Source organism: Anguilla anguilla, chromosome 6, assembly GCF_013347855.1.
Source record: "Anguilla anguilla isolate fAngAng1 chromosome 6, fAngAng1.pri, whole genome shotgun sequence".
In the NCBI taxonomy this organism is placed as follows: Eukaryota; Metazoa; Chordata; class Actinopteri; order Anguilliformes; family Anguillidae; genus Anguilla; species Anguilla anguilla.
In genome coordinates this window covers 20,365,669-20,393,378 of record NC_049206.1, presented here as the reverse complement: position 1 = coordinate 20,393,378, position 27,710 = coordinate 20,365,669, and the positions used below count along the sequence as shown (strand labels likewise).

The 27,710-nt window shown below is 40.3% G+C and overlaps 3 protein-coding genes across 4 annotated transcripts; 2 read left to right on the top strand and 1 right to left on the bottom strand.

Annotated features, from left to right (window-relative positions):
• The first annotated feature begins 2,246 nt into the window (after window positions 1-2,246).
• LOC118230683 (neutral cholesterol ester hydrolase 1-like) lies at window positions 2,247-6,818 on the top strand. Its single transcript, XM_035423900.1, has 5 exons — window positions 2,247-2,517; window positions 3,418-3,643; window positions 4,191-4,260; window positions 4,378-4,549; window positions 5,417-6,818. The coding sequence occupies exons 1-5, from the start codon at window positions 2,380-2,382 to the stop codon at window positions 6,032-6,034; spliced, it is 1,224 nt and encodes a 407-aa protein (XP_035279791.1). The 5' UTR covers window positions 2,247-2,379; the 3' UTR covers window positions 6,035-6,818.
• Window positions 6,819-14,474: 7,656 nt separating this feature from the next.
• On the top strand, window positions 14,475-18,100 carry LOC118229086 (tumor necrosis factor ligand superfamily member 10-like). The gene is made up of 5 exons (XM_035420773.1): window positions 14,475-14,633; window positions 15,151-15,288; window positions 15,480-15,525; window positions 15,655-15,771; window positions 16,248-18,100. The coding sequence occupies exons 1-5, from the start codon at window positions 14,511-14,513 to the stop codon at window positions 16,676-16,678; spliced, it is 855 nt and encodes a 284-aa protein (XP_035276664.1). The 5' UTR covers window positions 14,475-14,510; the 3' UTR covers window positions 16,679-18,100.
• Window positions 18,101-20,379: 2,279 nt separating this feature from the next.
• On the bottom strand, window positions 20,380-27,600 carry msl2a (MSL complex subunit 2a). 2 transcript variants are annotated; one of them, XM_035424316.1, is made up of 2 exons: window positions 25,367-27,600; window positions 20,380-24,161 (listed from the first exon to the last, which is right to left on the bottom strand). In XM_035424316.1, the coding sequence occupies exons 1-2, from the start codon at window positions 25,506-25,508 to the stop codon at window positions 22,630-22,632; spliced, it is 1,674 nt and encodes a 557-aa protein (XP_035280207.1). In that variant the 5' UTR covers window positions 25,509-27,600; the 3' UTR covers window positions 20,380-22,629. The 2 variants fall into 2 exon arrangements, with proteins under 2 accessions (XP_035280207.1, XP_035280208.1); XM_035424317.1 differs by having other exon boundaries at window positions 26,484-27,600.
• Between the last annotated feature and the right edge of the window lie 110 nt (window positions 27,601-27,710).

Genomic DNA, 27,710 nt, shown 5'->3' with positions numbered 1-27,710 from the left:
GCGTCATATATAATAATCTCTCCTGTAAAAATGTATATTTTACAAATTAGGACTTGCACTTACTCTACAATCTAAAACAAGGTTGTGAATGCATTAGTAATGTGACATTCCCATGCTTTGTAAGTGGAAATAAGCAAAACACCCCCCCCCCCCCAAGCCCCCCCCCCCCCCACACCAACAAAAAAAAAATCCTTCATGCCAGGTGAGTGAGTCACATAATGATCTATAGGCTGTAGTTCACTGGTACCGTCAAAATTTCCCCACTGTAGAATCCCATCTTCCATTCAAGAAGACCTCTCCAGTTACTGTTTGCACACATTACACAAATATAGATTGAGGGCATACAGCCAATCTTGCTAAATTACGCTTTCCCCTCATTTAAACCCTCACATAAACAGTCTCTTGTAATCAAAATGGAGAATCTCACAGAAAATGTTTAGCCAGATGTGTTGACGTGTGTATTTCCAAGAAACTTTAGCCTGAAGTAATTTAGATAAGGTTTTGTGCATTTGTCAAATAGATTATGTTACCCAAGAAAATGTATTTAAATAAGCTTTATTGAATTTATAAACAAAAGAAGTTCTAAATTTTAAAAATGTAAAAAAAAAATAATTAAAATAAAAAATTGCAATTCACAGAGGCCCTCTTGTGGGATATCTATGCCACTGCTCACTAGAGTGGACATGCAACTTCAGCTGATGGGAATATATGTGTTATTTGACAAGACAAACTTGTAAAAGATATTTTTACTTTGTGCTGACAGGTCTGCAGTCATGATGCCTGACATCATTCATATAAAAGGGGACAATAACTGGGGGCTAGGTCTTATTTGACAATCAAAGCAGAATTACCAACTGCAACCAAGCATGCATCTTGATGTTCTCAGAAACCTTACATTGAAACGATTCAATGCAGAGCAGAAGTGCTAAAGATTTCTGATAATGTAACAACAATATATATTAATGTACAGTAGGTTTATGTGAGATTTCTAAACCGACAGGCTTGAAAAAGATCTGGACAAACCTGAAAAGATTATTTAAAAATCCAAGTGAAGACATTTTTAAAGTGAGCAACCCCTTTAATTCTTAAAGTCAATTAACAAGACAATGGGTTTTAAAACGAGAATTCTTTCAAGTTAAATTTTATACACATTAATGTCGGGCACAGTCCCAGATATCTAATAAATCTAATAAATTGATCTAGGTATTTAATGCACATTAGTTTGCTTAGAATCATTTTGAACTAGCAGCTAAGCTTGAGATTCGCAGTCTGGCGCACTACATCTGAATAGACGGCTAATTTATCACTATCCTACAGTTCTTCAAACTTTTCAAGACAGGCGGCAACAACCTGTCAGGCCTGTCAATCTTGAACTTTTCAGGACCTGTAAGCTTTCACCAACACTGGCTATTTAGCTCTTTATATCCAGACCACTCTGAACCACCACTACACCCGCTTGATTAGTTTTACATTTCCTGAAACAATAGTCTGCATTTATGAAAATACACGTAGCCTACATGTTATTCAGAAAAAGATCCTTGTGGAATATAATTACAAAAAATATATATTACTTGATAAATTTTAGTAATTCGTTATTAGTTATGGAGTTCCTCGCATAATTTCAGTTTTTTGGACACAACTGCGGTATTTCAGGGACAACAGTGACGCCTAGCGCCAAAGCAATGGAATATGAAAAATGGGTACATCACAAAGGCTACAGTTTTAGTCTATGGTTTTAAGTGTGACGACGCAAGGGGGTCTGAATATTTCGCCGATTTAAAATGCACTTAATCGCATACACAAACTGTCTGCGCCAATCTAGAAAATACACAAAACATGAAAACAAAAACATTTAAATTCAGAAAGTGAATCTCTTTCATTCATATGTTCATTGAGACAAAGGGTCTTAAAATCTTGAATTTATTCACTGCTAAATTTTATCTATGTTACTGAAAAACATTTCTATGATATCCAGTTTGGAAAAAGTGTTTTTAATAAAGTTAAACCACAGTTACATTCTGTATTACATTTTTACTCTTGTTTACATTGACGTGTTTTGTACCTACCCAATGGAAAGTAAACAAAAGCAGCGTATGCAATATTCTTATCTCTGCCAATTACAATAGCAATTGTGTCGGTCAATAAACAAGCTGTGTCTGTAATATTAAACTTCTGCTTCACCTGCGTCTTGTCGATTTGTCCCACAGTAGGCTACTGTCGAAAGACAGTGAGATACGTCACAGATTATGAAACTTCATCTCCCATGCCTCTAGGTTCAGAGTTGACCAACCGCACCCGTATATTATCGATTAGCGTGCAGTACGACAGTTTACCCGATCTTCTGAAAGGTCCTGTCATCGTCGCAGACATAACGCAGTAATGAAGGGGGCTTTCGCGTTTACTGTTTTACTTGCGGCTGCAACCGCTTATTACTTCTACCTTCCGCTGCCAAATACAGTTTCCGAACCATGGAAACTTATGATTTTTGATGGAGTGCTCCGGGGTATGTTGCATGCGGTGAGTTATCACTTCACTTTACTGTGCAGTAAAACATAAAGCTTAGTCTATCTGGCGTAGCCTATTTGTAAACAGACATTTTCCTGGTTGTTCTGCCACTTGTGAAGTTATTCATTTACAGGCTGGGCAACCTTTAAATTGTTATAGCACCTGCAGTGCCTTCGAGAATGTTAAATAATTGCGTCAAATTATCACAGAATTGCAACCACTGTAAAGTAATAAACGAGCAAGTTTATGCAGCAGGCTACATGCAGTATTACTTCAAACGGCCATTTTGCATTTTCAGTTGTTGTGACATTTCTTCCAATCATTTTCATAGCCTTATTGTAGGCTAATGGTTCCACTAGCTTTGAGTTTCGTTCCGCTTTATCAGTTATTTATTAACTTTCTATTAGTTTTCGCGAAGGCTTCAGTTTCGTCCTTATACAACTTACCTGTAGCTTACATATCGATCATGTACAGTAAAGAACACTGGTCTTGACGTTATTTAAGTTATTTTAGGGCCAGTCGTGTTCAGTTTTATCACACTATATAACTTTCGTTCTGGCATAAATCTCTGAATAAAGTAGTGGCTGTCATAGCTCATGGGGATTTATGGGATAGCTACGGCAAGAAATGGATTTCTTTAGAAGTGCAAACATCCTACAATAAGTTTCGTTATGGGTTAATGGAATTTTCAAAGGCTGAGCTGACATTGCCTGTGCTGGTGAACTTTTCCCAAGCTGGCATTCAAAGGTTCCCATCTGAGAGAATGCACTCTGTGTTCCATTTTTTGTCTGTACATTAACCGGATTTCACATTTTTGTGCCAGTGTGCCGGAGTGGGAGGTGGGAATAGGGAGGGGAGAAGCGGGTCTGTCACTGTGCCCAAGCGGTTACTTAGTAGCCCTTCTTCTCACAGGGACGGCTGGCCGACAGCCTGGGTATCTGCCACTTCCTCCAAGTGCTCAACTACACCATGAACCTTGCCACGCTGGACTCGATGTCCGGTGAGAACCTGCTGGTCACCGACACCACCATGGGCGGCGTCGAGGTCCGGATATGCCAGTGGACGGGAGGTGCAGAGCACGAGCTGAAGAGGGGCGTGGTGTATTTCCATGGAGGTGGCTGGGCCCTGGGCAGTGCCAGTGAGTGAAGCTTGTGCTAAAGTAGGGATTCTCACAAGGGTTCCCAGACTATTTCACCTCAAGGCCTCCTAAAACCATACTGTACTTCAGGTTGTACTACACTGGTTATCTCAGCACTTTTATACAACACTCAATACAGGAATGTATATAACGGATCTACATAAGCTGTGTAGTACTGTATACATATAGTGTGTGCGCATGTGTGTGTGTACACACACACACACATATATATATGCACACACACACATATGTACACAAACACGTGCACACACACACACACACACATATCCAGGATGTGTAAACTCAGCAAAGTTTATTTTAGAGGTGTCTGGGTGGTTCATCCTGTTAAGGCACTGTTCCAGCATGTCCCAGGTGTATGTGTGTGAAAATGTTTAACTGAATTGGCTTTATATGGTCTTTACATTGAATGTTTACAGAGACTGCAAATGCAACACAAATTCTTAAACATGCAATAAAGTAATGTTGTAAGAATGATCTCACACAAATCCTTTTTACCCCCCCCCCCCTTCTAAAAAAATAAAAACAGAGAAGGGATCCTATTACCTCCTTTGCAGGAAGATGGCAGAAGATCTGAAGGCGGTCGTTCTATCTGTTGAGTAAGTGCGAGTATCTTCAAGCCATTTTTAAATTGAGTTTAATTTTACATTTTTAATTATCGTAATTCGACCTCAGTCACGCATCTTTTTATTTGTTGTGGTTGTTTTTGTCTCCAGTTACCGCTTAGCCCCGGAGTCTCACTTCCCAGATCAGTTTGAGGATGCCTTCCGGGCCTCTAAACACTTCCTGCAGCCCGAGGTTCTGGCCCACTATTCTGTGGACCCGGAGCGTGTTGGGGTGTCAGGTGACAGTGCTGGGGGGAACTTGGCTGCAGCCGTAGCTCAACAGGTACATCCAAACCGCCCTGTAGAAAAACAGTGAAGTGTCATTAACATTTCTCAGTGGCATACAGTTCGCTTTATTTTAGAATTGTAGGGCTTCATCTATTTTTGTTTCGGAATCAATATAGAAATTCTCTTTTTGTTATCTTTTTTATAGGACAAACAAAGCACCTGAAATTGCTACCATAGATGCAAAACAAAATAATAATGTTCTGTTTTGATATATGAAGATGATAAAATCTAAACCAAAACTACACAACCTGCAGATGGAGCCATATAACACAGCATAATAATGCTGTTGAACAGACACTCTGAACTTTATGCTGGTAGGCTTTGTTGTTTCATGGCCTGGATCCAGATTCACTTGGGAGATAATGAAAGCTCAGCAAAAACCACACTCCCTTTTTAAAACGGCAGCCAGAGCTAGGCTCGCATGAACACGTTATACCTGAATACACAAACAACTTGGAATAGAACCCCTCTGTCCTGGATACACTTCTTAACTGACAGCTATATGCTCAGTATCTCACCTCTCCATCCACAAACCAAGCAGCATGATCACAGATGACAGCCAATGAACATAAAATCTGTCAAATTTAAGCTTGTGATTGTGTAATACTTACGTTTAAGTATTACAAATAAACAAAACGTCTGCACTGTTGTGCCTACTCGTTGTTCTTATATTACAAATTTGTCTTTTTGCAATATTAACAAAAGGGTCTTCTGAAGGTATACCTTCTTTAACATGTAACACTGTGTATTTTTTCATGATTATTTAAAATTAGCATTTTTTACACCTCATTTGTCAATTAAACAAACAACTGGGTGCAGTTGAACCCGTCTTTTATTGTGTTTTTTTTTTACCTGGTTCCAGGTGGCCACGGACAGCAGCATTTCCGTTAAGTTCAAGGTGCAGTCTCTGGTCTATCCAGCGCTGCAGGCCCTGGACTTTAACACGCCCTCGTACCAGCAGAACCAGAACGCGCCGGTCCTCCAGCGATGGCTCGTGGTCTGGTTCTGGCTGGAGTACCTCAACGCGGATCACAGTTTCAGCGACTCGGCGACGATAAACAACCACAGCGCTCTGGACCTGCACCGAGTCGACCCGTTCCGGTCCAAGGTCGACTGGACCGCTCTGCTCCCTCCCCGGTTCCGGGAGGGGTACGAACCGGTGGTGCAGGCCCACGGGACGCCCCGGATGGCGGACGAGGTGCCGGGGCTGCTGGACGCGCGTGCCTTTCCCCTGCTGGCGGAGCGGGAGGTCCTCGCCCGGACGCCTCGCGCGTATGTCCTCACCTGCGAGCACGACGTGCTGCGGGACGACGGGCTGATGTATGTGCGGCGGCTGGAGGAGGCCGGCGTCGCGGTAACCAGCGACTACTACGAGGACGGTTTCCATGGCTGCCTGACCTTCGGCTTCTGGCCCACCATCTTCTCGGTCGGCAACCGGACTTTGACGAACTACATCGCGTGGCTCGATCGAAACCTGTAGCCCTTCTCCTCTTCCTGTCTGCTCTTAGCTCAGGTTAGGTGCTGTCATCAAAGTCTCTAATGGAAACCATGCTTTAAAAAATGAAAATAAACAGGCCACTGCTTAAATGTAGTTGAATGTTAAAATCGCATTTTTGCTTTTACACGTTTTAATAGACTTTGTTTTATCGTGACTGGATTTGATACCGTGACTTTTCGACTTCACTGAGCCAAAAAGCTTCTTTGTTTGTACTAAACTTTTATTATTACAAACATGTCTTAGTGTTTGAGCTCTGAAAGACTGTATTGAAAGATGATGGTAGGAAAACGACTCCATGCAGCCAAAATACTAGTCTCTTGTTAAATACTACTGACATACAGTACCCTCAAAACAATTGCCATCCTCCATAAAGATAAGTATAAAGATAAGTAAGACTTTAAACCAAGGTAATGACCTACATATGCTTGAAAGTCATTGTGAAAACTGTTGAGAGCCGTTTTTGTGGAAATAAATGTGAAGTAGCTGATTACTGAAGCTCAAGACAAGATATAAATAGGGGCCATCCCTCATTTTTTGTTTTTAGTTTTTAATCGTTTTTCATTACTGATAATGGCTACCACGTTTGCTGTTTGACTGACTTCTTCACTTGCTTATCACTGGTACAAGATACACTGTCTCCCTGTGCAATGTATCGAAAGTACATTCTCTACAACTCATAATACAAGCCCATGCATGTCAATAAAAAATGCAGCAAATACTGCCCCCTTCTGGAAGAATAAAAATTAATGTAGTCCTTTGCAGCGTCTTTAAAGTCTTGAGGGGAGTTCCTCAATATACCCACTCCAGCACTTCCTCTATGAGGTTGAATAACTTGTGCTACTTCTTTCTCAATGGGTAAGCCTAATAAGCATAATCACAAGCATAGGCATAGTCACACGTTTGCATGTTTAAATTTGTTTACATCAGTTAACTGAGGCGTGTTACATCAGTTAACCCAGTAAAGTGTCTGCCCTACAGTGTAAACATTGTGTAGGTTCAAACATGGGCTATATCATTAGCTAACTATGACCAGCAGCCCACAGTAGCAGGACTCGTCCTGCAAGGGAAAATATGGGTCTAAGTCACTTCATTTCAGTTCACGGCATGATTTTACATTCAACTGATTAAAAAATCCTCGTAAAATATTAACAGAATTTTTCAATTCAATGCATGAATTTCAGTTCATAATAAATGAAATCAAAGTGACCCTCACTCTGCTCACCACTGCATTATCTCCTACCAGCAATATATTTGACACCAGAAAAAACCTGTTGGTTGGTGGATAGAAAAGAAAAGGTGCTTTTGGTCTCCTGTAGTAATGCGTAACCTGTAGTGTGGAACATGCTGCAATCAGCGTCTTGCAAGTAAGCACATGTGCTTCAGCTGTAATGCATGAGTATTTTTATATTACTTCAGTTTAAGTGTGTTTTTGTTTGATTTTGTAAGCAATGATGTATATATTAGATACGATTCTGCAAGCAGCTTGTACATTTCCAGGGGCTGCATATGCCTGCAGGTTCATTTTTTTCACGTGTTCAAAATTATAAACAAAAAACAGTTTTAATATTTTGCTGGCACTTCTTTCCTTCTCAGTTCTCAAGCAGTTCACTCGCAAGGTAATGTTGATACAAGTAACCGCACCATTTTTTTCATGAGAGCAGGTTGCATGGACATAGGAAATAGTTCCAACTGAAAATATGGTTAAACAGAATTTAGTGAAGAATAGTAGAGTAATGCACATACAGTACAATCTCTGGAGGTATAATTACACTGTACAAGCTGCTTTGGAGTTACTAAAAGCATTTAGAATTTCATGGTCTTGCTTTAGACCATGAAACCCTAAATGCTCCGATACGTGCAGTTGTAAAGCTGACAGGTCATCAAACCTTCTGCAAGTATCTAAAATATCCTTCATTGGACACAGAAAATATCTGGGCGAATTAAAAACATACACTAAATTTGAAATTATATTTTAAATCCGAGAAAGTAAACTATGCCTTTAAGTAGGAAAGGAATCTTGCCAGACAGGATTCTTTATTTATAAAGCAGGAAGGTAAAACAACTAACTTCAGAATGGTATGATAAGGGGAACTTAGGCTCATTTAAAGGAAAGGAAAGCAAAGTCATCTACTTTGGCTTGAAAACACGGGATACACATTGCACGTGTGGCTGTAAATTAATTATAAAACAGATCAATGGTGCCCATTGTGACATTAAATATATATAATTTTATACATATGGTGCAGATTATATTTTATAGTATGTGCTCAGCCTCACATAACATCATGAACAGAATACATTAAAATATTTCAAAGTGCATAGATCATACTGTACATAAAATCATAGATGAAATATATTTGCATGTTTCACATATACACATTCACAATCAAAACTGTGGATTTAATGTAGTACATGTTTTGTGTTCTGTATTTAAATTTTTCACCAAGGGATAGTCTCTTGTCCTTGTGGCTTAAATGAGATAGCAAACATATTGAACTTCTGCCCTTACAATGAATTTATTTTAAAAAGGGCAGAGATTTTAAAGAAGGCAGACCTCTGGTGAAGGGTGTAAACTGCTACAAATATTTGCTGAGGAATGCAAGCAAAAGAAAATTTTTACAGTGCTTTATGGGACCCTGGACAGCAATGTGCTTCTTTAACATTCCACAGTGAGAGGAATATACTCCTCTTATTCTCAGAATTAATGTTGACCTGAGGCCTAAATTGCCCTTTTCTTCCATCCATAAATTCATGGTTGGATTAAACAAACATGTCTCCAGTATTTAATTGTACAAATATGTATGCTTGTTTGAATAGAGACTGCTGCAGTTTCAACCCCTGTTCTGTTCTTTTCAAATGATATATTGTTCTCTCTTTAACATTTATAATCATTCACTTAGCAGACACTTATCCTGAACAACTGACTGTGTGTACAATAAGGTTAAGTGAAAAGCAGTATTGGCAGGGAAGTTGTAAAATGATCCCAACCAAGTGTCATTGTATAAAACAATGGTGCAAATGATGCAAAACAGAAACATGGAACGTGTTAAACATTGACACACACAAGTTTTATAATAAAAGTTATGAAGTAAAACAACCAGTCAGGAGAAGTGCAGTGACAGCAATCTCAGAAATCAGGGATGGCCTAGCTTATAGTATTTATCATTACTGGTGCAAGGGCAGAGAACTGTTTGACTTAAAACCACTCCAAGATTTGGTGTTTGGTTTGCAGCCAAGATACAGAGGCACATGAATCACATTTAATTTAAAAACTACTAAAAAGTTCACACACAAAGCAAAAACTAGGGGAATGTTTTGTAACTTATACATACATGTGTAATTATGTATTATGCTTTGCAGTACTTTGTAAACTAAATAAATCAGTATAAAACAAATAAAACATTTTTAATCAGAACATCATTAGTAAAGCACAAAACCACTGTATTTAAGTACTGGTCAAGTAGTGTGTGCCAATGTACGAATGCATATTCTGACTTCAGTTGGTTGTGTTTTTCAACAAGCTGTCCAATGTACATAAATTCTTGTTTGAATATTTGTCTGAAGATGAAGTCTGAACATGCCTGGAGTTGATGTTCTGCATTTCTAGTTAATTGTGCATAAGCACAGATTTGTTGTTGTGTTTTCTGCTGCTCTTCTAGTCAAGTGTGCTGCAACCAAAACCAAAACAGAATTACACCCATGTGATTTTATTCTCTGCATAGGGCAAAGGAATGATAAATATTTCAAGCAGTACTCCAATGGTAGCGTTTTCAGCAAATGATTTGCAGACTGAAGATTTACAAGTTCTGAACATTTAATAAGTCACTAGCTTTTTTTTTTAGCTTGAAGTTAAATATTTTACCATGAGATTGAGGGTGTGCCTCATGGTTTGTCTTGCGTGGGTCAGGTAAAGATAAGCATTGGTCTGTTAGTCTGAAAAGGAACGAAACCTCTAGTCAGTCTGTTTGCCTTTGTATGTTTTCTTTTAACTACAAAGTGAGTTTTAAATTTGGATAAGCATTTTTGGAACATAACTTGAGCTAAAGCTCCCATGCTGCCAGGCTCCAACATGCTGGAAACTGTTAATACCGTGTTCTCTGTGTAAACATGTTATCACCTGCCCCACATGCAGACGTGTATCGTGTAACACTGATACTGCAGAAATATTATGTTATTTATTTGTTCAGCAGATTTTCTCATGCATGCATTCTGCTGGGATTGCTCACATTTGTCATTTAAGCCAATTATACAGTAAGATATTTACTGAAGTGCTTCGGGGCTAAAAACCTTGATCCGGCCCTGCTCCTCTCAGATTTCAAACCAACATCTGTCTTATTATAACTTAAGGTTTCAAAACCCATATCCCTCTTACTCTAAACCCAGGGTTTAATACAGCAACCCTATTGTGACAAACCCAGATCCAAACCCACAGCCCAGTTGTCTTAGACCCAGGAATCCCATGCTACCCCCTCTTGCTAGTTACATGTTTCCACACTGCCAGGCCTGAACGCAGACCTGAAATACAGCTTGTTGTTGATTGTGACAGCGGCAAGGACTTGTATAACCAGTCACCAGCAGAAAGCAAAGATAATAACATATGAGAGGTTTTAGGTTGTCAGAGCTCAGACCCAACTTCAAGGGGGAGGGGGTTCCACATATAAGGCCTGGACAAACTACAACAGGACAAGAGGAATTTCATGTGTGTATACTGTACATGATTGTGACATTTGCTGCTTGCAAACATATGTCCATATAATAAAACCTGTACCTGATGTTTGATTTTCAGTAAAAAGGGCATTCCAGAAGGTGTGGCACTTTGGCTTCCCAGACCAACTGCAGAATGAAAGCTTGCCAATGTTTTTAAGCTTAACAGATTAAGCATACATTTCAGGTAAACCGAAACCTAAATTATCAACTTGAATGTGAAAGAGTACAATTACGCTTGGTAGAATGTTATCCATGTAATTACGTAAGGCTAAGGTTCACACTTTGGATTTTACGTGTCAAAACTTTCAAATGGTAATCCCTTCCTTAAGAATCAAACACTGCTGTGAAAAAGTATTTCCCCCTTCCTGATTTCTTCTATTATTTCATGTTTGTCATGTTGAATAGATTCCAATATGCAGACAAAACATAATATTAGACTAAGGGAAACTGAGTAAATAGAAAGCACATCTTTTTTAACTACTTCACTTATTTCATGAACAAAGTTATCAAACACCCGTATTACCCATGTGAAAAAGTAATTTTCCCTCAGTAACCAATTAACTAAATTTAACTAATATTTAGATTCAGCTAATCAAACACAGCCAGACTTGATTACAGCCAGCCCTTTTGAATGCCACGATCAAAGATGAGATGAGAAATAAAAATGTGTTGAAATATATCAGTCTAGAAAGGGTTACAAAGCCATTCCTATGGTTCTGGGACTCCAACGAACCAGAGTGACAGCAATAATCTCCAAATGGAGAATACTTGGGACAGTGGTGAATCTTCCAGGAATGGCCAGCTTGCCATAACTTCTCTAGGGGTACAGCAACAACTCATCCAGCAAGTCACAAAAGATGCCAGAAGAACATCCAAAGAATGGCAGGCCTCTCTAGCTTCACCTAAGGTTGGTTTTCATGACCCCACAATAAGAAAGAGACTGGGCAAAGATGGGCTTCATGGGAGAGAAGCCAGGTGGAAACCACTGCAGAGAAACAACAACGCTCCTCTCACATAAAAGCAAACAATTACCTAGAATGGATGATCCCCAAGCCTTTTGAGGCAATGTTTGTGTTCCCTCAGGTTCCCTTTGTCTAATATTACATTTTGTCTAAAGATCTTAAACCATTCAGTGTGACAAATGTGCAATAATAGAGGGAATCAGCACAGCACAGCATTGTATTCAGTAAAGTTTATGTCAGACAAAAAAAATTGTTCCAGTTTGTTTCAAAGACAAGAACAGCCTTGCATCTCATAAAGCAGATTAATATAATAAAAGATGTTTTTTTTTCCTTGACAGTGGAAAACTAGACTCTGACTCACAGTCTGGTGTGTCTGACAAATACTGAGATATATTTATCCTAAAGCAGTCTTTTACTGTGAATCAGCATTGCCACTTATGAGCCTAGAAGAAAATAGAACTAGAAAAGGACTTTATTGAAGACGAACAGATTTTTATCAGTGTAGATTGTGCTAGTTGGTGTCTGCATTTTTCGGACAGTGAAAGGTGTGAGTTGTGTCTTTGTATAAATAAAACTCCCATTGATATCCTCTCATAAACAGCTACATTTTTGGTTCAGACACCACTCTAATTTTGAAAAAGGCTAATTTAATATGATCTTTAAATGAACCACATGATGGATTTCAGGTTGTATCAACATACTCTACTGTATATATGCTTGAATCTGTTTATGGGTTGTATTGCTGTGCACAATTTTATTTTAATGTCAGATAGAATTAATTTGATTGTATTTGAGGATACATGCAATTGTTATATGCTACTTAGAAGTTTTCACATTTTGCATCATGCACTGAAGTTGACCTTAACATGAGTGTCAGCTAAACTGAAGAGTAATAATAAATAATCCATAACCAGATCCATAACCAGACATTGTTTATTGTGGTTTAATACGTACTTTTAACACTAACGAAATGTTATGACAGTGGATTTTTTTTTGTTCCAAGTCTGATAATACTGTTTTAGCTGTGATTTCACTTGGCAAGGCAAGCTGTAATCTTTGATTTGGAGGGGGGCTAAAGCATTGATTAATTAGACAAAATAATTATTTCTTATTCTGTGAATCTTGCAGACAATTTACTTAAATTTACAGCCAGAAATGAGCAGACTTTCCTAGTGTGTTTTCTCTCCTGTATTACCAACACCGGTAGAGAAACTGTGGCAGTCATACCCCTTTCCCAGCAAAAAGCTATTTGTGGAATCTCCCTTTTGCCTTCTGTCATTTTGAGTGACGTTACATCTTGCAATATATCAATGCGTGTTACCTTCTCTTCCTCCTTTACAATGTGGCAAATACAAGCTATCATGTGTTCAACAGGTCCGTAGGCATGGGTGTCCCATTTCAGATGACGGAGTAAGTCTCAGTGTTCTCGCGTATCTAATATTTCATAACCGTCACACGTTTTGGTTTGTATAACGATGCATTTGACCTAAACCGAGAAGGGCATGTGAATGGATGCTTGGTCTTCAGCTGCAATACGAATGAGATCTAAGAATTTAACATAGGCAGAGCAAACAGAACTAGGTACAGAGAATTTAAAGAAAGGCTGTTAGGCAAGGTATTCATTTACACTTCCACATTTGAGCAATCCTGTTCACAACCTTCCTTGAATCTGCTACCCATCACCCCCTTCTCTTGTTCGTCTTTATTTGGGTTTAAAGGAACGTATTGTTCTATGTGGAACATATATGAGACCACATAAAGGTTACACAGAGCCAGTGTAAAATTCCCCCACCCCCACAGCCAGTTTAAAAAAGATGCAAACTGTCCACCTTGACAGATGTGTTTCCCCATCTATTCCTTTAGGCAGTCAAAGCAATTCATTCACAGCAGTTAGAGCCAGTGAAGCTGAACAACCTCTATACTTTGGAAAAGTCCCACATTCCAAGCCACCTGATTGGTTGCTTTGATTACTCTTTGGTCGCTTTGACTGCTGTCCCTCCCCCATTTCACTTTGAACAGCCACAACCCTGAACCAATATTTCTTGTGTTATTGTCCCTGACATTAAACTACTGTGATATTACAATTGTAACATTAATGCCAGAACCTAGAATCAAAGACCAACTAAGCATTGTTGTTAATGAGAAAATAGATTATCTGAGTGATTGCAACTAAAACTGGGTGAACCAGCAACTGTTACTGATACTCAGCTCTATGGCAATCAGATCAAACCTAGACAACAAAACAGCGTTCCTTTCTCTGCTGTACACCTGGGGTTTATTAATAGCTGACACTTCAATAAACTTAATTTCTTATTTCCTTGTTCTTGCTAATAGTTTAAGGCAAACACATTAAAGGTACATTAAAGGTTGAGGTAAACAGCTACTGGGTGACTTAATGAGTATTGACCTGGAAAAACCTGCACAAAAAATCTAATTACAAAACAAAGTAAACTATAAATGAAATAATAATAAAAAACAATAACAAAACAAAGAAATATAACCAGGTAAATGTGAAGGGAATTGCATTGGTATCGAACCAATCCATTTAGTAACTGTAGTACCAACGTCTTTTATGTTTTATGTTCCCCATGTCATCATAACATTCAAATACATACAAAAGAAGACTATCCTAAGTAATAATCTGGCTAGAAACGAAACCTAACATTTATCGTAAGTGCCAATCGTGTTTCCTTGAACAGTGAGCACTCCTCCTCCAACTCCGCCTCTGTGTTTTTATATTTAGTCCTGTGGAACCCGATTGCAGATTTGCGCCCTGAACATTTCGACTAATGGTCGCCATGCCTAGCTCGCACATCATGCAGTGGTTGGGACTTTTGCTTCTCGCAGCAATCCTGTTGCAAACTGTTGGATTTGCGGTCACCTTTTTGTACTTCAGCAACGTTTTGTCCACGGTAAGGAATGAAAATGATCAATTAACCACACAATTACATGGGCAAGCGCGCATTGTTTTCTGCAGAGTAATAATAATAACAATAATAATAATAATAATAATAATAATAACAGTAAATAGAACATTTACGAGCGAATAATTACTGTTGGATAATACTGAAATGATTGCAGCATTTGATGGAATACGTGGAGTTGGAACAAATACTGTACAGTAGACTGTTGACGTTTTACGTGCAGTAACTGATAGTTAATTTAACACAATTGCAGATTAGGCAGTGTTGTGTTCACGAGAAAGCAAAGTTCATTAATTGTTTGGGTGAAAATACAGTCAGGCAATTTAAATAACTTGCTTTTAAGACAGACAATAGTAAGCTAATACTTTCACTTTCGAATTTATTCCTACGAGCTAAAATATACAAGTAACCAATATAATTACCATTGGATTCATTTAAGTAGTAGTGGACGTTTGCTTATTCAGCACTGCAGTACTAACTATTGTACCAAATAAATACATCTCAGATGAAGGAAACGTTTTCGAGGGGCGGCGTTTCGTGTCTGATGAAGGAAAATCTCAGAAACTTGGACGTAGGCACGGAGGAAAGAAAAGACGGCCCCTGCTGGCAAATAAGGCAACAGTTCCATTTTCTGGTTGAACAGGTATGGCTTGCGCCAATATTTTCATACGGTCTATGGTTGCGCCTGTATCAGTGGAAGTACCGAAGTCAAGTCAACATTGAGTTGAAAATTGTATTAATGGAATGAATTTTACAGTATGCAACATCCTTTATGCAACCTTCATAAATGTTTCATTTTATTTATCTAATGGAACATACTTAATGTCTCCACAGACTATGTCAAATCGCTTTGAGAAGGAAATATCTTCAGCAGTGAAAGGTATCCTGCAATAATTGTTATAAAATAAATTTGCTAAAGTTTTCCTGTCAGTAATCCATGTGTTCTTTTAATAGCAGTAGCTACTTAGTAGCATTTTTGATAATGGTGCTATGCATTCATGTATTACAGATGAGGTATCAAGGTTTATGCCAACCTTGACTATGGAAAATCATGATTCACTCCCACGGCCTGAAATTGCAGCCCACATCACTGGAAATGACTTGGCCACTGCAGACAGAGTTAAGAGTAAGTCTGACTCCGTCTTTAGTGTCAGACCCTGGCTTAAAGATGCAGTCAAGTCCCTTTATTAGAAGGCTTTTTGGAAAGGTCTGTTTCACATCTTTGATTACATTACATCACATTACAGGCATTTAGCAGACGCTCTTATCCAGAGTGACTGGCACAACTTTTCACATAGCATTTACATTGCATCCATTTATACAGCTGGATATATCCTGAAGCAATGCAGGTTAAGTACCTTACTACAATAGCAGTGTCCTACTTGTGACCTTTAGGTTACAAGACCAGCTCCTTAACCATTATACTACACCGAACACCCAGTTGTCGAGCAGCATGTGTTTAGCACAGTCACAGCAAAAATGCTTTTCATTTTGTGTTTAGTTTAAAAGGAGTCAATATTTGTTTATGAGAAAGTAAAATGGGGCATGTGTGGGTTCCTTTAAGCATTTGTTTCTTTTTTTGTGTGTTTCCTGTTGCTGCAGGACCACCCACCAGGAAAGTTCTTGGCCAAAAGATTGAGTCTTGGGAGACAGATAGAGGCCTGGCTTTCCTTCGCAACATGAAAATGAGCAATGGGGAACTTATCATTCCCCAGGCCGGACTTTACTATGTGTACGCTCAGACCTACTTCAGACACACCCATTCCCTTGAGGACAAGCTCTCAGCCAGGAATGAACAGATGCTACAATATATTTACAAAAAAGCGGTATCCTATCCTGAGCCCATCCTGCTGATGAAAAATGCTCGGACCACCTGCTGGTCCGAAAATGCTGAGTATGACCTATACTCCATCTACCAGGCTGGGGTGGTTCAGCTCAGTGCTGGGGACCGCGTCTTTGTGACGGTCAGCAACGTCAGTACTGTAGACATGGACGAGAAGTCAAGTTTCTTCGGCGCCTTCTTGGTCACCTAGTGGTGGGCTTTGAAGCTGGTTTTAAGAAACAAAGACTAAGTACACCCCAGGTGGGAATAGGTCAGTTGTGAAGGGGTACTGGTCCAGTGAGCACCTTGCTCCAAATTTTTCACAAATTTGTCTTCCTGGCACCGATCTCGAGGAAGGATGCAAAGAGCAAGGCCAGTTTATCTCTGTGTTCTCAGGATCAGCAGTTGGGGCTCGCCCCTCAGGTCCTTGAGGGTGAACAACTGGCCAGTCAGAGATCCAGTGATGGGGCTTCACAGTAAGTGGAGGGGAAATGCTGGACAAAAGACCAGGCCATGGCCATGGTCCATCTTGGTTACAAAGTAGCAGTGCGATGCACTGCTGGAGGAGATATTAACAGCAACATCTTTTCTATATGAATATAAGAATATAGCTATGGCAACATATGTAAGAACATATTACCTCAATATAATTCTTATTAATTTGTTCAGTGAGCATTTTTAAGACACAACATGTGATATTTAAAGTATTTTTAAACCATACGATGGCAAAAAGTCATGGTGACTATTAGCCATGAACAGCTGAACATTTTCTTTGTGAAACCTAAAGATATAATATTAATAGAAATCATTAAAATTTATATATTTCAGTTTCACAAAAAAATATTCAGTTGTCACCAAGCATGCCTTAATAACTTTTGTGTATGTTGTGATTTTATGTTTAATACTGCAAGAATTGTAGTTGTAGAAATAGCACCACCACTCGGAAAGCAGAAGAAGGGCAGCCTTCAGCAGGGAGCAGCCAGAAGCACAGTAAATTGTGGAAGGCACAGAAACACGAGGAACTGGAGTGGTTGTATTGTATTAAACAGTTTAAATGGATATTTCACTTAGGTATAACACAAGTAATTTTGTGGAGCTTGCTCCATTGTATTTCCGTAAACGGCGGCGCTGATCCACTCGGTTTTCCGGTTCCAATTCACTCACTCCCGTTCATTTTTGCGACCTCGCCGAAATGAATCATTTTAAAATACAAAATAACCGGAACCGGAAAGCCGGGGGAACGGCGCTGCAGTTAACAGAAGAAAACGGACATCTGTTGTTGCAAGTATTCACGCTATGCAAATACAACGGGTAAGCTCCACATAATTACTTGTGTTATACCAGAGTGAAATATCCCTTTAACTTGTTTCAGTACTTGTATACAACTTAATACCCATGAGGTAAGTCTCAACTTGTAACTATTAAATAAATAAATCTTACACATTAAGTGCATTGAGAAAAAACTTGACCTGTTTAGAATATATTACTGCCTAGTTATTTGTATCCATAAGCATTTTGCGGACTGTGAAGTAATTGAATGCACTTTATTGAATGCACTGATTGTATTTTTTTGTATATATATTTTCTAACTGGGAGGGCAAAGCCATAAGAAATAAAAGTCTCTGATCAAAAAGTGTAATATTGTTTTGATTGGTAAGACATTCCAGTGAGAAGTATGATTGAAAGACATGAATATCTGCAAATATTTATATAAAATATATGTCGGTCTTATCATGGGTATGCACGATCAGCCCATCCACGTGATATGAAGACGTGTGCCTGTACATGGGTATGCACGATCAGCCCATCCACATGATATGAAGACGTGTGCCTGTACATGGGTATGCACGATCAGCCCATCCACACGATATGAAGACGTGTGCCTGTACATGGGTATGCACGATCAGCCCATCCACACGATATGAAGACGTGTGCCTGTACAGTGCTCTAAACTGAGGTCCTTGAAAAAATAGCCAGATCGACCATCGGAGAGGAAGGTTATTCTCATGCACAGATGCCAGCTGTAAGATTAGACATGCTCAATAGAGTCACAGCACCACAGCTACCTGTACACATATTACTGATTTCTCAGTGAAAGTAAAGGTTGTGTTACTTAGTGGTCCATATTACAGTTGAATCGGTATGTAAATGCTGTATCATTTACATAGTCAATTAGAGCTGCTATTTATAGGTGGCGGGTCTTCTCAGATATCCTACACATGGCACATTATGTACAGCGCCAGTTTAATTCCTCCATCTTCATCATTTTCATCTCGTGTTTGCAGTCAGTGCATGACTTGACTTAAAATAATGTAGCAAGTGAAAAGGAAGGGTCCAGACATTAAGGTTGTTTGTCAAAGAAATGCCTAATGACAACAAAGTTGCATTTACTTTATGATTAAATAATTCTAGGTCATAGGGGAATTACTGTTATTGATTTATCAATGATAGCATTATCAATTATGACTTTTTTTAGTGTTTCTTGGCTATGTAATAAAATCAGAGAATGAAAGATATTTTTGTTGCAACAAAGAATGCACCACCTATAATTCACTGGTAAACTGAACAATAACAATTCCTGATAATACAGATAGAGCGATGCTCTTTTTCACCTGGAGGTGTCCTATAGAATAGCACTCAGGTCAGGAAAACACGTTAGTCAAGTTTACTTCTCAGGGTGTATCATAAAAGTTTTTGCACAGTGATTAGTATATTCCTTCCTCAGAAATGAGTGCTTTATTTCAAAAAGAAATTTCCTGGGGGGGCCATGCCGCTGGACCCCCTACCATTTAGGTGTCCCCCCTCAGGTTCAAAATCAATCCTACCCTGGCTCAACCCAAATTGATTTGATTATCCAGTTATGTCAAAAATAAAATAAAAAATAGGTCAGCCGTCATGTCCGCTTAGCCAATAACTAAACACTGCTAACAATGCAGCAATCAATTAAAGGTTTCTTTACAGCCAGGTACCATCATAAGAGTGCAGCAGTAAAGTGCCACAGCACTGAATTTCATAAACACAATGCTTTTTCCATAATGAAAGGCAGACTACTCTGAAAATGACACTCTGCACCATGTGGATGTATGCTTTTCTCTTCATATGCACTCTGCTGACCACACCATGTGACACACTTGGGCCAGTCATAGACAAGGTGCCATTATCCATGAGGAGAATTCTCACATCCAACACCTCACTCGTGCAGAACACTTATTTACATCCAGCTGCTTTACAGCTTTACAGGGTAAAAATACCATGCACAAGAGTGCAAATGCTCTACCCCTATTAAGATTTATAACAAAACCCCCCAAAGAACAGACTGGCGCCCTTATGTACACTGATCTCTAAGAAAATTGTTTTCATCTTTATGGAAAGCCATAATTTATACTGTTTTGGGGAATCCCACCTAGCACAATTCAGTTAGGGCAGCCTTCCAACAACATGACTCACGGCCATTAAGGTGGAACATAGCTGGGTGTAGTCACCCAGGGAGCACAAGCAAGAGTCAAAGTCAGCAGGATATCCCCTGCCTTCCTGACCAACAGTGATTCCTCTGGACAGCTGGGAGCCTGCCTATTGCCTGCGCCAGCTTTAGTCATCCCAAAGGCACAAAATTCTGTCAAACAGGCTCACTTAACACGGCATATAAATGAGACCCTTAAACAGGGCCTTAGCTGTCATGGGCCCAAGGCAGCAAAAGCCACTTTTATCATCCCCTTCTGGGTAATAGCAGTTATGGTAGACATATTTTCAGTCCCACCAAATCCCCTAAATTCTCAGTGAATATGTACACATTTTCCATACAGTGGAGTTCCCTCTGGCTGCACATGAAGTCCCTTCCTGTCCAAGGACTTTGCTTCAAGTACTGAACACTTTCCAATTATGCAAAACACCCATCTGTAAACACTCACCGTGTTCAAGTCAGGCCATATTTATTCATAACGAAATGTATCACAATTGCTGGCTTCCATTGCCCCCTTGTGGTTAAAATACACAGAAGCAGCACTATAATCATGCATAATCCTTATTTCCAATGATTCAACACACCTGGATTTTCTGCAAGTATAATACCATAAATGTTAAGTATTTTTAATGAGACCGACCACTGTTGACCATCTGGTCACAATGTTTTAGCCTGTTCTGATTTCTAGTCAACTGGAGCCCAAACAAGGAAACTTTTTAACCAATGGTCAGCCATTTCACAAATTAAACAAGATTTTGAAGGTTTACAAAAATAATCCAAGAAAACAAAGTATTTTAAAATGTTTACTTTTTATCAAAAATAGTTTTTCTGCCATCTCTTACAAATTAAACAAGAAAAAGTACATACTGGACTCAAATCACATTGTTTCTCAAGGGTTTCAAAAGAACATTCACTGGAAATGACACCAGATAAAACTATAGAGCAGTGTGTGCCATTAGATCATTCTGGGAATACCTGCACATTCTTCAATTTTAAAAGATTTCTGTACACAAGGTGAAGATCTGTGATGCATGCAGTGTGTGAAATTGAACAAACATAAGTCTAGATGAACAAATAACATACAGAAATGCACTTGCAGAGGCTTGCAAAAATTCAGGTAGAAAAGACTTTTATACATTTTGTTGTTTTTCGTAAAAAGCCCTAAACAAAAATGGATGGTTACTTGTCAGCGATGCACTGAAAACAAAAGGACCACTTAGAAGTGTTGTTGCTCTCGATTTATCAGACAATTTGGGGTAGATCTAAAATGCACACCCCCACCAATCCCCCATCTCATACCCTGGATCCTAAAATGATGAAATTAGTTTACCCTGGATACAGAAATGCAAGCGAATTTTGAACAAAAATAATCCTTTCAATTTCCCTACCCCACAAACTCCATCAAGATTCCTGTTAATTGTCAACAAACTGATATTGTATTCCAAAAAATGGCTGTTGATGCATGACATTGCTTTATTGTTTTCTTTTTTGCATTTCAGTGAAAATGAAGACAAGCCTGGGGATTGTGTGCGCTGTGTGCTTACCTTTACTGATGCGTGGCAATACTGTTATGGTGACAAAGTAAGTGTGGTCATTATTCAGCCTGTTAATCCTGTTAAGTGCTAAAACTAGAGCCCCTGCCTAAAAGAGATGGAGAAGTCAGATGCCCACCATAAGTGACAGACTAGTCCACTCTTTCCCAGAATGCAACAAGACATTCATTCCAGACCTGGGTCAAATACATATTTGTTTTGGATTCAAATACTTTTCTACGCTTTACTGATATTGTCTGGTGTATTGGAACCAATTAAATGCTCTAAAAAAGTGAAAACCCCACCCTCTGGTCATATTGGCAGGCTCAATTACACCAGGCAAGATCAATAGAGCACAGAAAAGTATTTGAATCTAAAAAAAATACGTATATGACCCAGGCCTGCTTCATGCTTATGTTTAAAAAAATATATATATTAAAAACATGGGTTTGACCATCTTGCACTGTGTGCTGTACTACATAAAAACATTTCACACTTGGAGGGAGGGGGAGTGTACAGTAGATGGATTGACTGTGGTTATTTTTGCATTCTAGATGTTACAACAGATTTTTCAAAGCCACAAGAGGAAACGGACATTGCTCTCCAGACAGCAGAATCTGTTACCAATAACACAAGGATTTAAGACATTGCACAAACTGAATTTCTCCTACCCTGTATCTGCAGAAATGGTATCTGTTTAAACCAATAAGGCTTCCACATTAGAGAAAAAAACATATTGCTGATGTTGTCAATGCAGTATTTCATGAAAATGTACTTTCAAATGCAATTTGATAGCGTAAACAAGATTATAAATACAACTGGCCTTTAAGAACATTCCAGATACCACTTCTTCAATGTGTTAAACCTTTATGTTGATGCAGAGTATGACCCACAACAATGAGGTCAAGATTACTTGGCCAAATATCATGATGTATAAACCACCTGCAGGAAAAAAAAACACCTGACAGTAGCAATGTGCTCTAATTTAAACCTTGCAACAGCATTCAAGTCAAAACACATACAGACAGGAGCTTTGGCAATTACTGTTCATTTGCACTGGACCAGAACCATAGCTGCCATATTGTAGTGAATGCCCCATTTTCATAGCCCTCCTAAAGCATAACAAAAATTATGGTGGAGGAGGGTGAACTTGTAGGCTGAGCTCAGTAGTTAAAACCTCATGTCCAGATTCTCATCGAAAATGCTGCCCTCTCGCGAGCTGGCGGCTAGGAAGGCTGTGACGGGCGAGCTGGCCGACATGTTGAGAACGCTGCCGTTCGCGCCCGCGTTCCGCACCGCTATACTGGTGACGTTGATGCCCAGGGTGAGCCGGGTCTGCTCCAGGGCCTTCTCGGGCACGGCGAAGGCCTCAAGCTTCTTCTCACCGTTTGCCATGTAGGAGTTCTGGCAGCCCCGGCAGATGCAGTCCAGGCAGGCCTTGCGGTTGGAGTAGCATGGGCACCGCTGGCCGCGGCACGTAAGAACACTTGGGTTTTGGGTGGCCCGGCCGCACTTGCAGCCCTTCTTCTCCGGGGGCTTCTTGCATACCGCTTTGTTGGCGCTCCCCGACTCAAAACTGTTGCCGGGGTGACGATCTTTCGACTTGTCCTTTGTCTTGGGAACGGTCTGTCTGGACTTTGTGTAAAGCTTCTTGGCCCCATGGTCATTGTTCTTCCTAATGCACTTGCTGGACACCAGCAACAACTTGCTAACGTTGGGCATGCTCCCATTGGTAACTGTCGCTGTTGGCTGCGCCTGGATACTGGGTTCCTGTTTAACCATCACAGGTGCCACTTCCGCCATTTTTGGAGGCCCCTGGATAATGTTGGCGATGGGCAGGGGCTGGACCTTCTCGCTGTCACTCTCAGACCGGGACCGCTTGCGGTTTGGCCATGCGGTCTTGGGCGTGGCCGCTGAGCAGGAAATCCTGGAGGAGGGGGGCGGCTGAGGGTGGCAGGGAGCGAGCGCCTTGGGGTCTGGGGCAGGGGAGGGGTGAAAAAAGCTGTTACCGAGTCCCCCCGGGAGGGTTTCGGGTCCTTCTGCAACCGTAGGGCTGGGGTCGAGGCTCTGCAGCACCTCCTCCACGGTCAGTAGGAGGCTTCCGCCACAGCACCCAACATCCTCTCCACACGCATTGATGTCAACCGGCAAACTGCTGGGGAAGCTCTGTGGCTCCAGGCCCTCTCGGGTGGAGACGCTCTCTGGGGAAGGCACACTGCTGGCTGCCGACTGGTCTTCGCCAATCCCAAAGCAGTCATCCAGCCTGTCGGGGCTGGTCGGGAGAACCCGCGTCTCAGAAAGAGGCTCCAGGAGATCTGCAGACGCCTCCGGCTGAGTGCCGCAGTCCGTCTCGGAGGCTGAAGGTGACGGAGAATGCGACAGACTGGAAGGCAGCGAGACGCAGGGCTCGTCCGGCCCTTTTTCAGTCAACGACAACCCCTCTTTCAGCAGTTCCAAGACCTCTGGACAGTTTTCAGCAGAACTAGTGATATGATGCGCCAAGGAAGACTCTGCAATGTACTCAAAGAGCTTCTTGTAACATTCCACCAGAATAGAAAGCTGCTTATTCTCTTCAAACTGCTCATAGTCCTTACACCAGCTGCATGACTGCCTCAAATTCATCTTTTTGCCTTTACAAGCTTTACAAACACAGTGCTGGCAAGATGAGTTGGTTGGAGCCATTGGATCTTTTAGTAAATTCCCTAAAAAAGTCAATGAGAAATAAGCGTGATTACATTTGGCTGGTACAAACCTCAATATAGAGCCATACCTACAAGTGTGGCAAATTGAATAAAAATTGTTGCATTAAGCAATGAGATTAGCCAATCTATTGGTGGCACATGCTAAGAAGTCCTTGCCTGATTAGGCGCACAAACCGGATACATTAACAACCAAAAATCAGTATATCATCAGAAAAGATACTGTATAAGCATTATATCATACATTTAATCAAATTAACGCCGATGAGTTGAGGTTTTTTTCCCCCAAGCCGTTTCATTATAGGTCAGATAAGACTATGTTATACAAGTCCTATTCTGACCGTGCATTGATATTGGCTTCCTAAGCAACGCCGGATAGTAGCAAAAGCGGCTGACATGCACTTGATTTGCTCCAGAGAGGATGGCTTTTTCAGGATTCGTGACTCGGGTTTCCTTGGAGATGTTAACAAAAAGCCTGCCCCAGCTCCAGTGGCAATATAGTCATCTAACGTTTCTGCTATCCAGCTGTCGGTCGGAAGATAGTGTAGCTTTAAGTCGCGATCTGAATTTAACGAGCGTTTAGTACACACAAAGCAGTCTAATATTCACAGACTACCTTCTATGAGCACGCAAACATGCCGATGAAACGACTACCTTATGCTTGATACATAATGCTAGCGTTAAAAAAGACATGCACTGCATCAAATAATAGAACACGAGAACTCTGTACGCGGTTTTTCCAATAACCGTGCATAACACGAAAAAGAAAAAAAATGAACGAAATATTTGTATTTGACCCAGAGAGCGGCCAAGTAGCCTACAGGATCCATGCAAAAATAAACAAAAAATAGTGCAATGTTTACTTTTTAGTGCGATGAGATTAGGCTACTTAAACCAGCCTAAATACATTCTGAAAAATATCCAAAGAGTAAAATAATTGCTTAAGTTAGCAGCATAGAAAACGGATAGTTTCTCAACTTATTTGTAGGTCCAACATATTAGATCTAGTTGGAAAATACCACGGAAAGTATACTTTAATTGTTTTTTTTCTTTTCTCTCAGCAATGAGTATTTTTAAGACGCTGCACTTCTCCAGAAAAAACAACACAATGTCGATATAGTTTACAAAACGTGGGGTCGGGCAGACGAGCATAGTTTTACATTCATTTCAAATTAACGATTTATCTTTGGGATATAAAAAAAACTCACCGCAAACAAGGCAGGACAGGGACTGCTTGAAGAAAGGCAAGAGCTTAAACAGCTCGCCAAAGGACTGTGGGTCCTGAGGGTCGCACTGCAGCACCGAACGAAAAACGGAAACATACAGTGCGGTGGCATTCACCGGGTTCATCGCAGCAACTTACGCCAGGTAGTTGGCTAGCCAGGTGTAGATGTGGGGGGAAAGTACCGTTACGCAAAATTTCCAGTTTGAACCAAAAGCGAAAGAGCCAAGTCGTGGTGGTGAATACGTGGTTCAGCAAGCCGTCAACAGAAACCAAGGGCGGGAAGCATTCGATTTTTGCAAAAGACATTAATGAATATAGATAAGTGAAGGAACCAGCTACAGCTCCGGGAATACAATCGAGGGTATCGTTTCCACACAGCAAAGGAAAACAGGATATGCTATCGGAACTGAGCGGAACTGGGAAGCAGCACAAAGCTCACTCGCTAGGCTAGCCTAGCTAAAGTCTTCACTCGAGAGCATCGGTCATCACCAATTTTGACTCAGCGTTATCCCACTTTAACCCGTGGCACGAAATACGCCCACTTTACCATTAGACTAGTCAAAACTGTTCAAAATGTGTAAACTGATCAAAGCGACCGCATTGTTGCTAACCACGAGGGAAAACACAATGGATATGTAGCTAGCATTATAGCTGGCGTGAATGCTACTTCCTCCTGGAAAATATCTTGGCCGTCTTCCACAGCAGATGGGTTTGAACGTTAGTCCGTTTGCTAGTCACAAGCACGCTTCTAGCGTTCATACACGAGTCAAAGCTGGTTTCAAGTTAAGCCTGCAGCAGCTCCGCTAAGTTACAGCGAAATTTAAACGGAACATGTTGGCTTAATTCCGGTCGATTTTAAACTCCACTTCCCTCGTGGACTTCTGGCTTCAATTCATGGGGTCAACAAAGTAATCCCTCCTCCCTCCAACAATGCTCTGTTCCGATTCATTTAGGTAATTAGGGAAAAATCCTAAACACTATTATGTTTTCCACCACTTCTCATGGAAGTGTCTGTACAGAAACAAAAGAGGCTGCCTCAAATCATCTTCGCTTATTTACCCCCATACTGTTTAACGTTAAAGTCATAACAGGAAGTCTACCTGAGAACTTTTTTCAAGCAGGACATAAGGAAAATAAACGCAAGAAAGTAGAATGTTTTCCAGTCCACGAGTCTCCGTCAGTGGCTCCCGAATATCCTGAACGAAAATAGGCCGTTCTATCCCTTTCTTCTGGATTTATCCCATTTCAGCTCCTCACCGATGAGTTTCGAGAAGCTCGATTTCGTGTTCGAGCAACACTGCACTTGCATTTGATGCCTGGCTTCATTAATTTCACTCGTTTACATACCAGGATAAGTCTTAGGTTGTACTAGCATTTATTTATGTGAAAATATAATTCAACAGTCTGGCACAACTAACTGGCAATCTTGCGATGCAGGTTCTCCACAGCTTCACCCACAGTAACTGAAGTAGGAAGGTGCACGCTGGTCCCCTCTCGCGATAATTTACGTAGAAATCTCACGATAACCCTGGTTACCTTGGGTACGCAACGTAGAGCGTGGTACGTTTCGTTGAAGCCACAGAATCGTATCTTTCGTTTCAAACCAGGAGATGATGGAAAATGAAAATACGAGGTTTTCATGCTCTGATTATAAGCAAGCTTACCTCTATAGTATAATCTCCCACCTTAAATGTTTAGTAATTTCCAAACTACACGAAATACACAATTGTACAATAATCAACCAAGGCAGACAACTCAGAGCAGCATCTGAAGAAAAATCTCAATGGAATAACATGGTTAGCTATCTAGGTACATGCTACTATTTCTATGCAGTCTATGGCTACTAGCCAGGGTTAACATTACACCCCAGCGTTAGCCCTCTGTCAAATAACTAGCAACAACTATCAAGACCAGACAGATTTTATGCTCCCAATGAACCATACCATTATAATGAACTTTGTTAACGTTAGCAATAACAGCTTAAGCTACTTTTCTAACTAGCACTCAACGTTTTTTTTTTTTTGTTGCATTGATTCTTGAAATGACGAGTATACACACACACACACCAGTTAACAATCCAAAGAGCTGCAAATATGAAGAATAAACGACGTAATTATAACATTATATAACTGCAAGTTATGTTGCGATCCGCTAAGAGAATTAGCTGATGTTCCATTCCACTGCTAACGGGTATATTCTAAATTCTAAAACGTGGGTGTGGTGTGGGCGTTGTTGGGATGGTCCACTCACGCAGAACCAAGAATATTTTAAAGCTGCGGTTTCTGGGAGTTATAGTTCTTGCGGATTGACATTCAAGAAAGGCAAGG

Coding starts and splice junctions, on each gene's coding strand:
- LOC118230683 (XM_035423900.1), top strand. CDS start 2,380: ATGAAGGGGGCTTTCGCGTTTACTGTTTTACTTGCGGCTGCAACCGCT. Junction 3,644..4,190: donor CTGGGCCCTGGGCAGTGCCA/GTGAGTGAAGCT, acceptor AAATAAAAACAG/AGAAGGGATCCTATTACCTC. Junction 4,261..4,377: donor GCGGTCGTTCTATCTGTTGA/GTAAGTGCGAGT, acceptor TTTTGTCTCCAG/TTACCGCTTAGCCCCGGAGT.
- LOC118229086 (XM_035420773.1), top strand. CDS start 14,511: ATGGTCGCCATGCCTAGCTCGCACATCATGCAGTGGTTGGGACTTTTG. Junction 15,526..15,654: donor AATATCTTCAGCAGTGAAAG/GTATCCTGCAAT, acceptor CATGTATTACAG/ATGAGGTATCAAGGTTTATG. Junction 15,772..16,247: donor CACTGCAGACAGAGTTAAGA/GTAAGTCTGACT, acceptor CTGTTGCTGCAG/GACCACCCACCAGGAAAGTT.
- msl2a (XM_035424316.1), bottom strand. CDS start 25,508: ATGAACCCGGTGAATGCCACCGCACTGTATGTTTCCGTTTTTCGTTCG. Junction 24,162..25,366: donor CCTGTCCTGCCTTGTTTGCG/GTGAGTTTTTTT, acceptor TGACTTTTTTAG/GGAATTTACTAAAAGATCCA.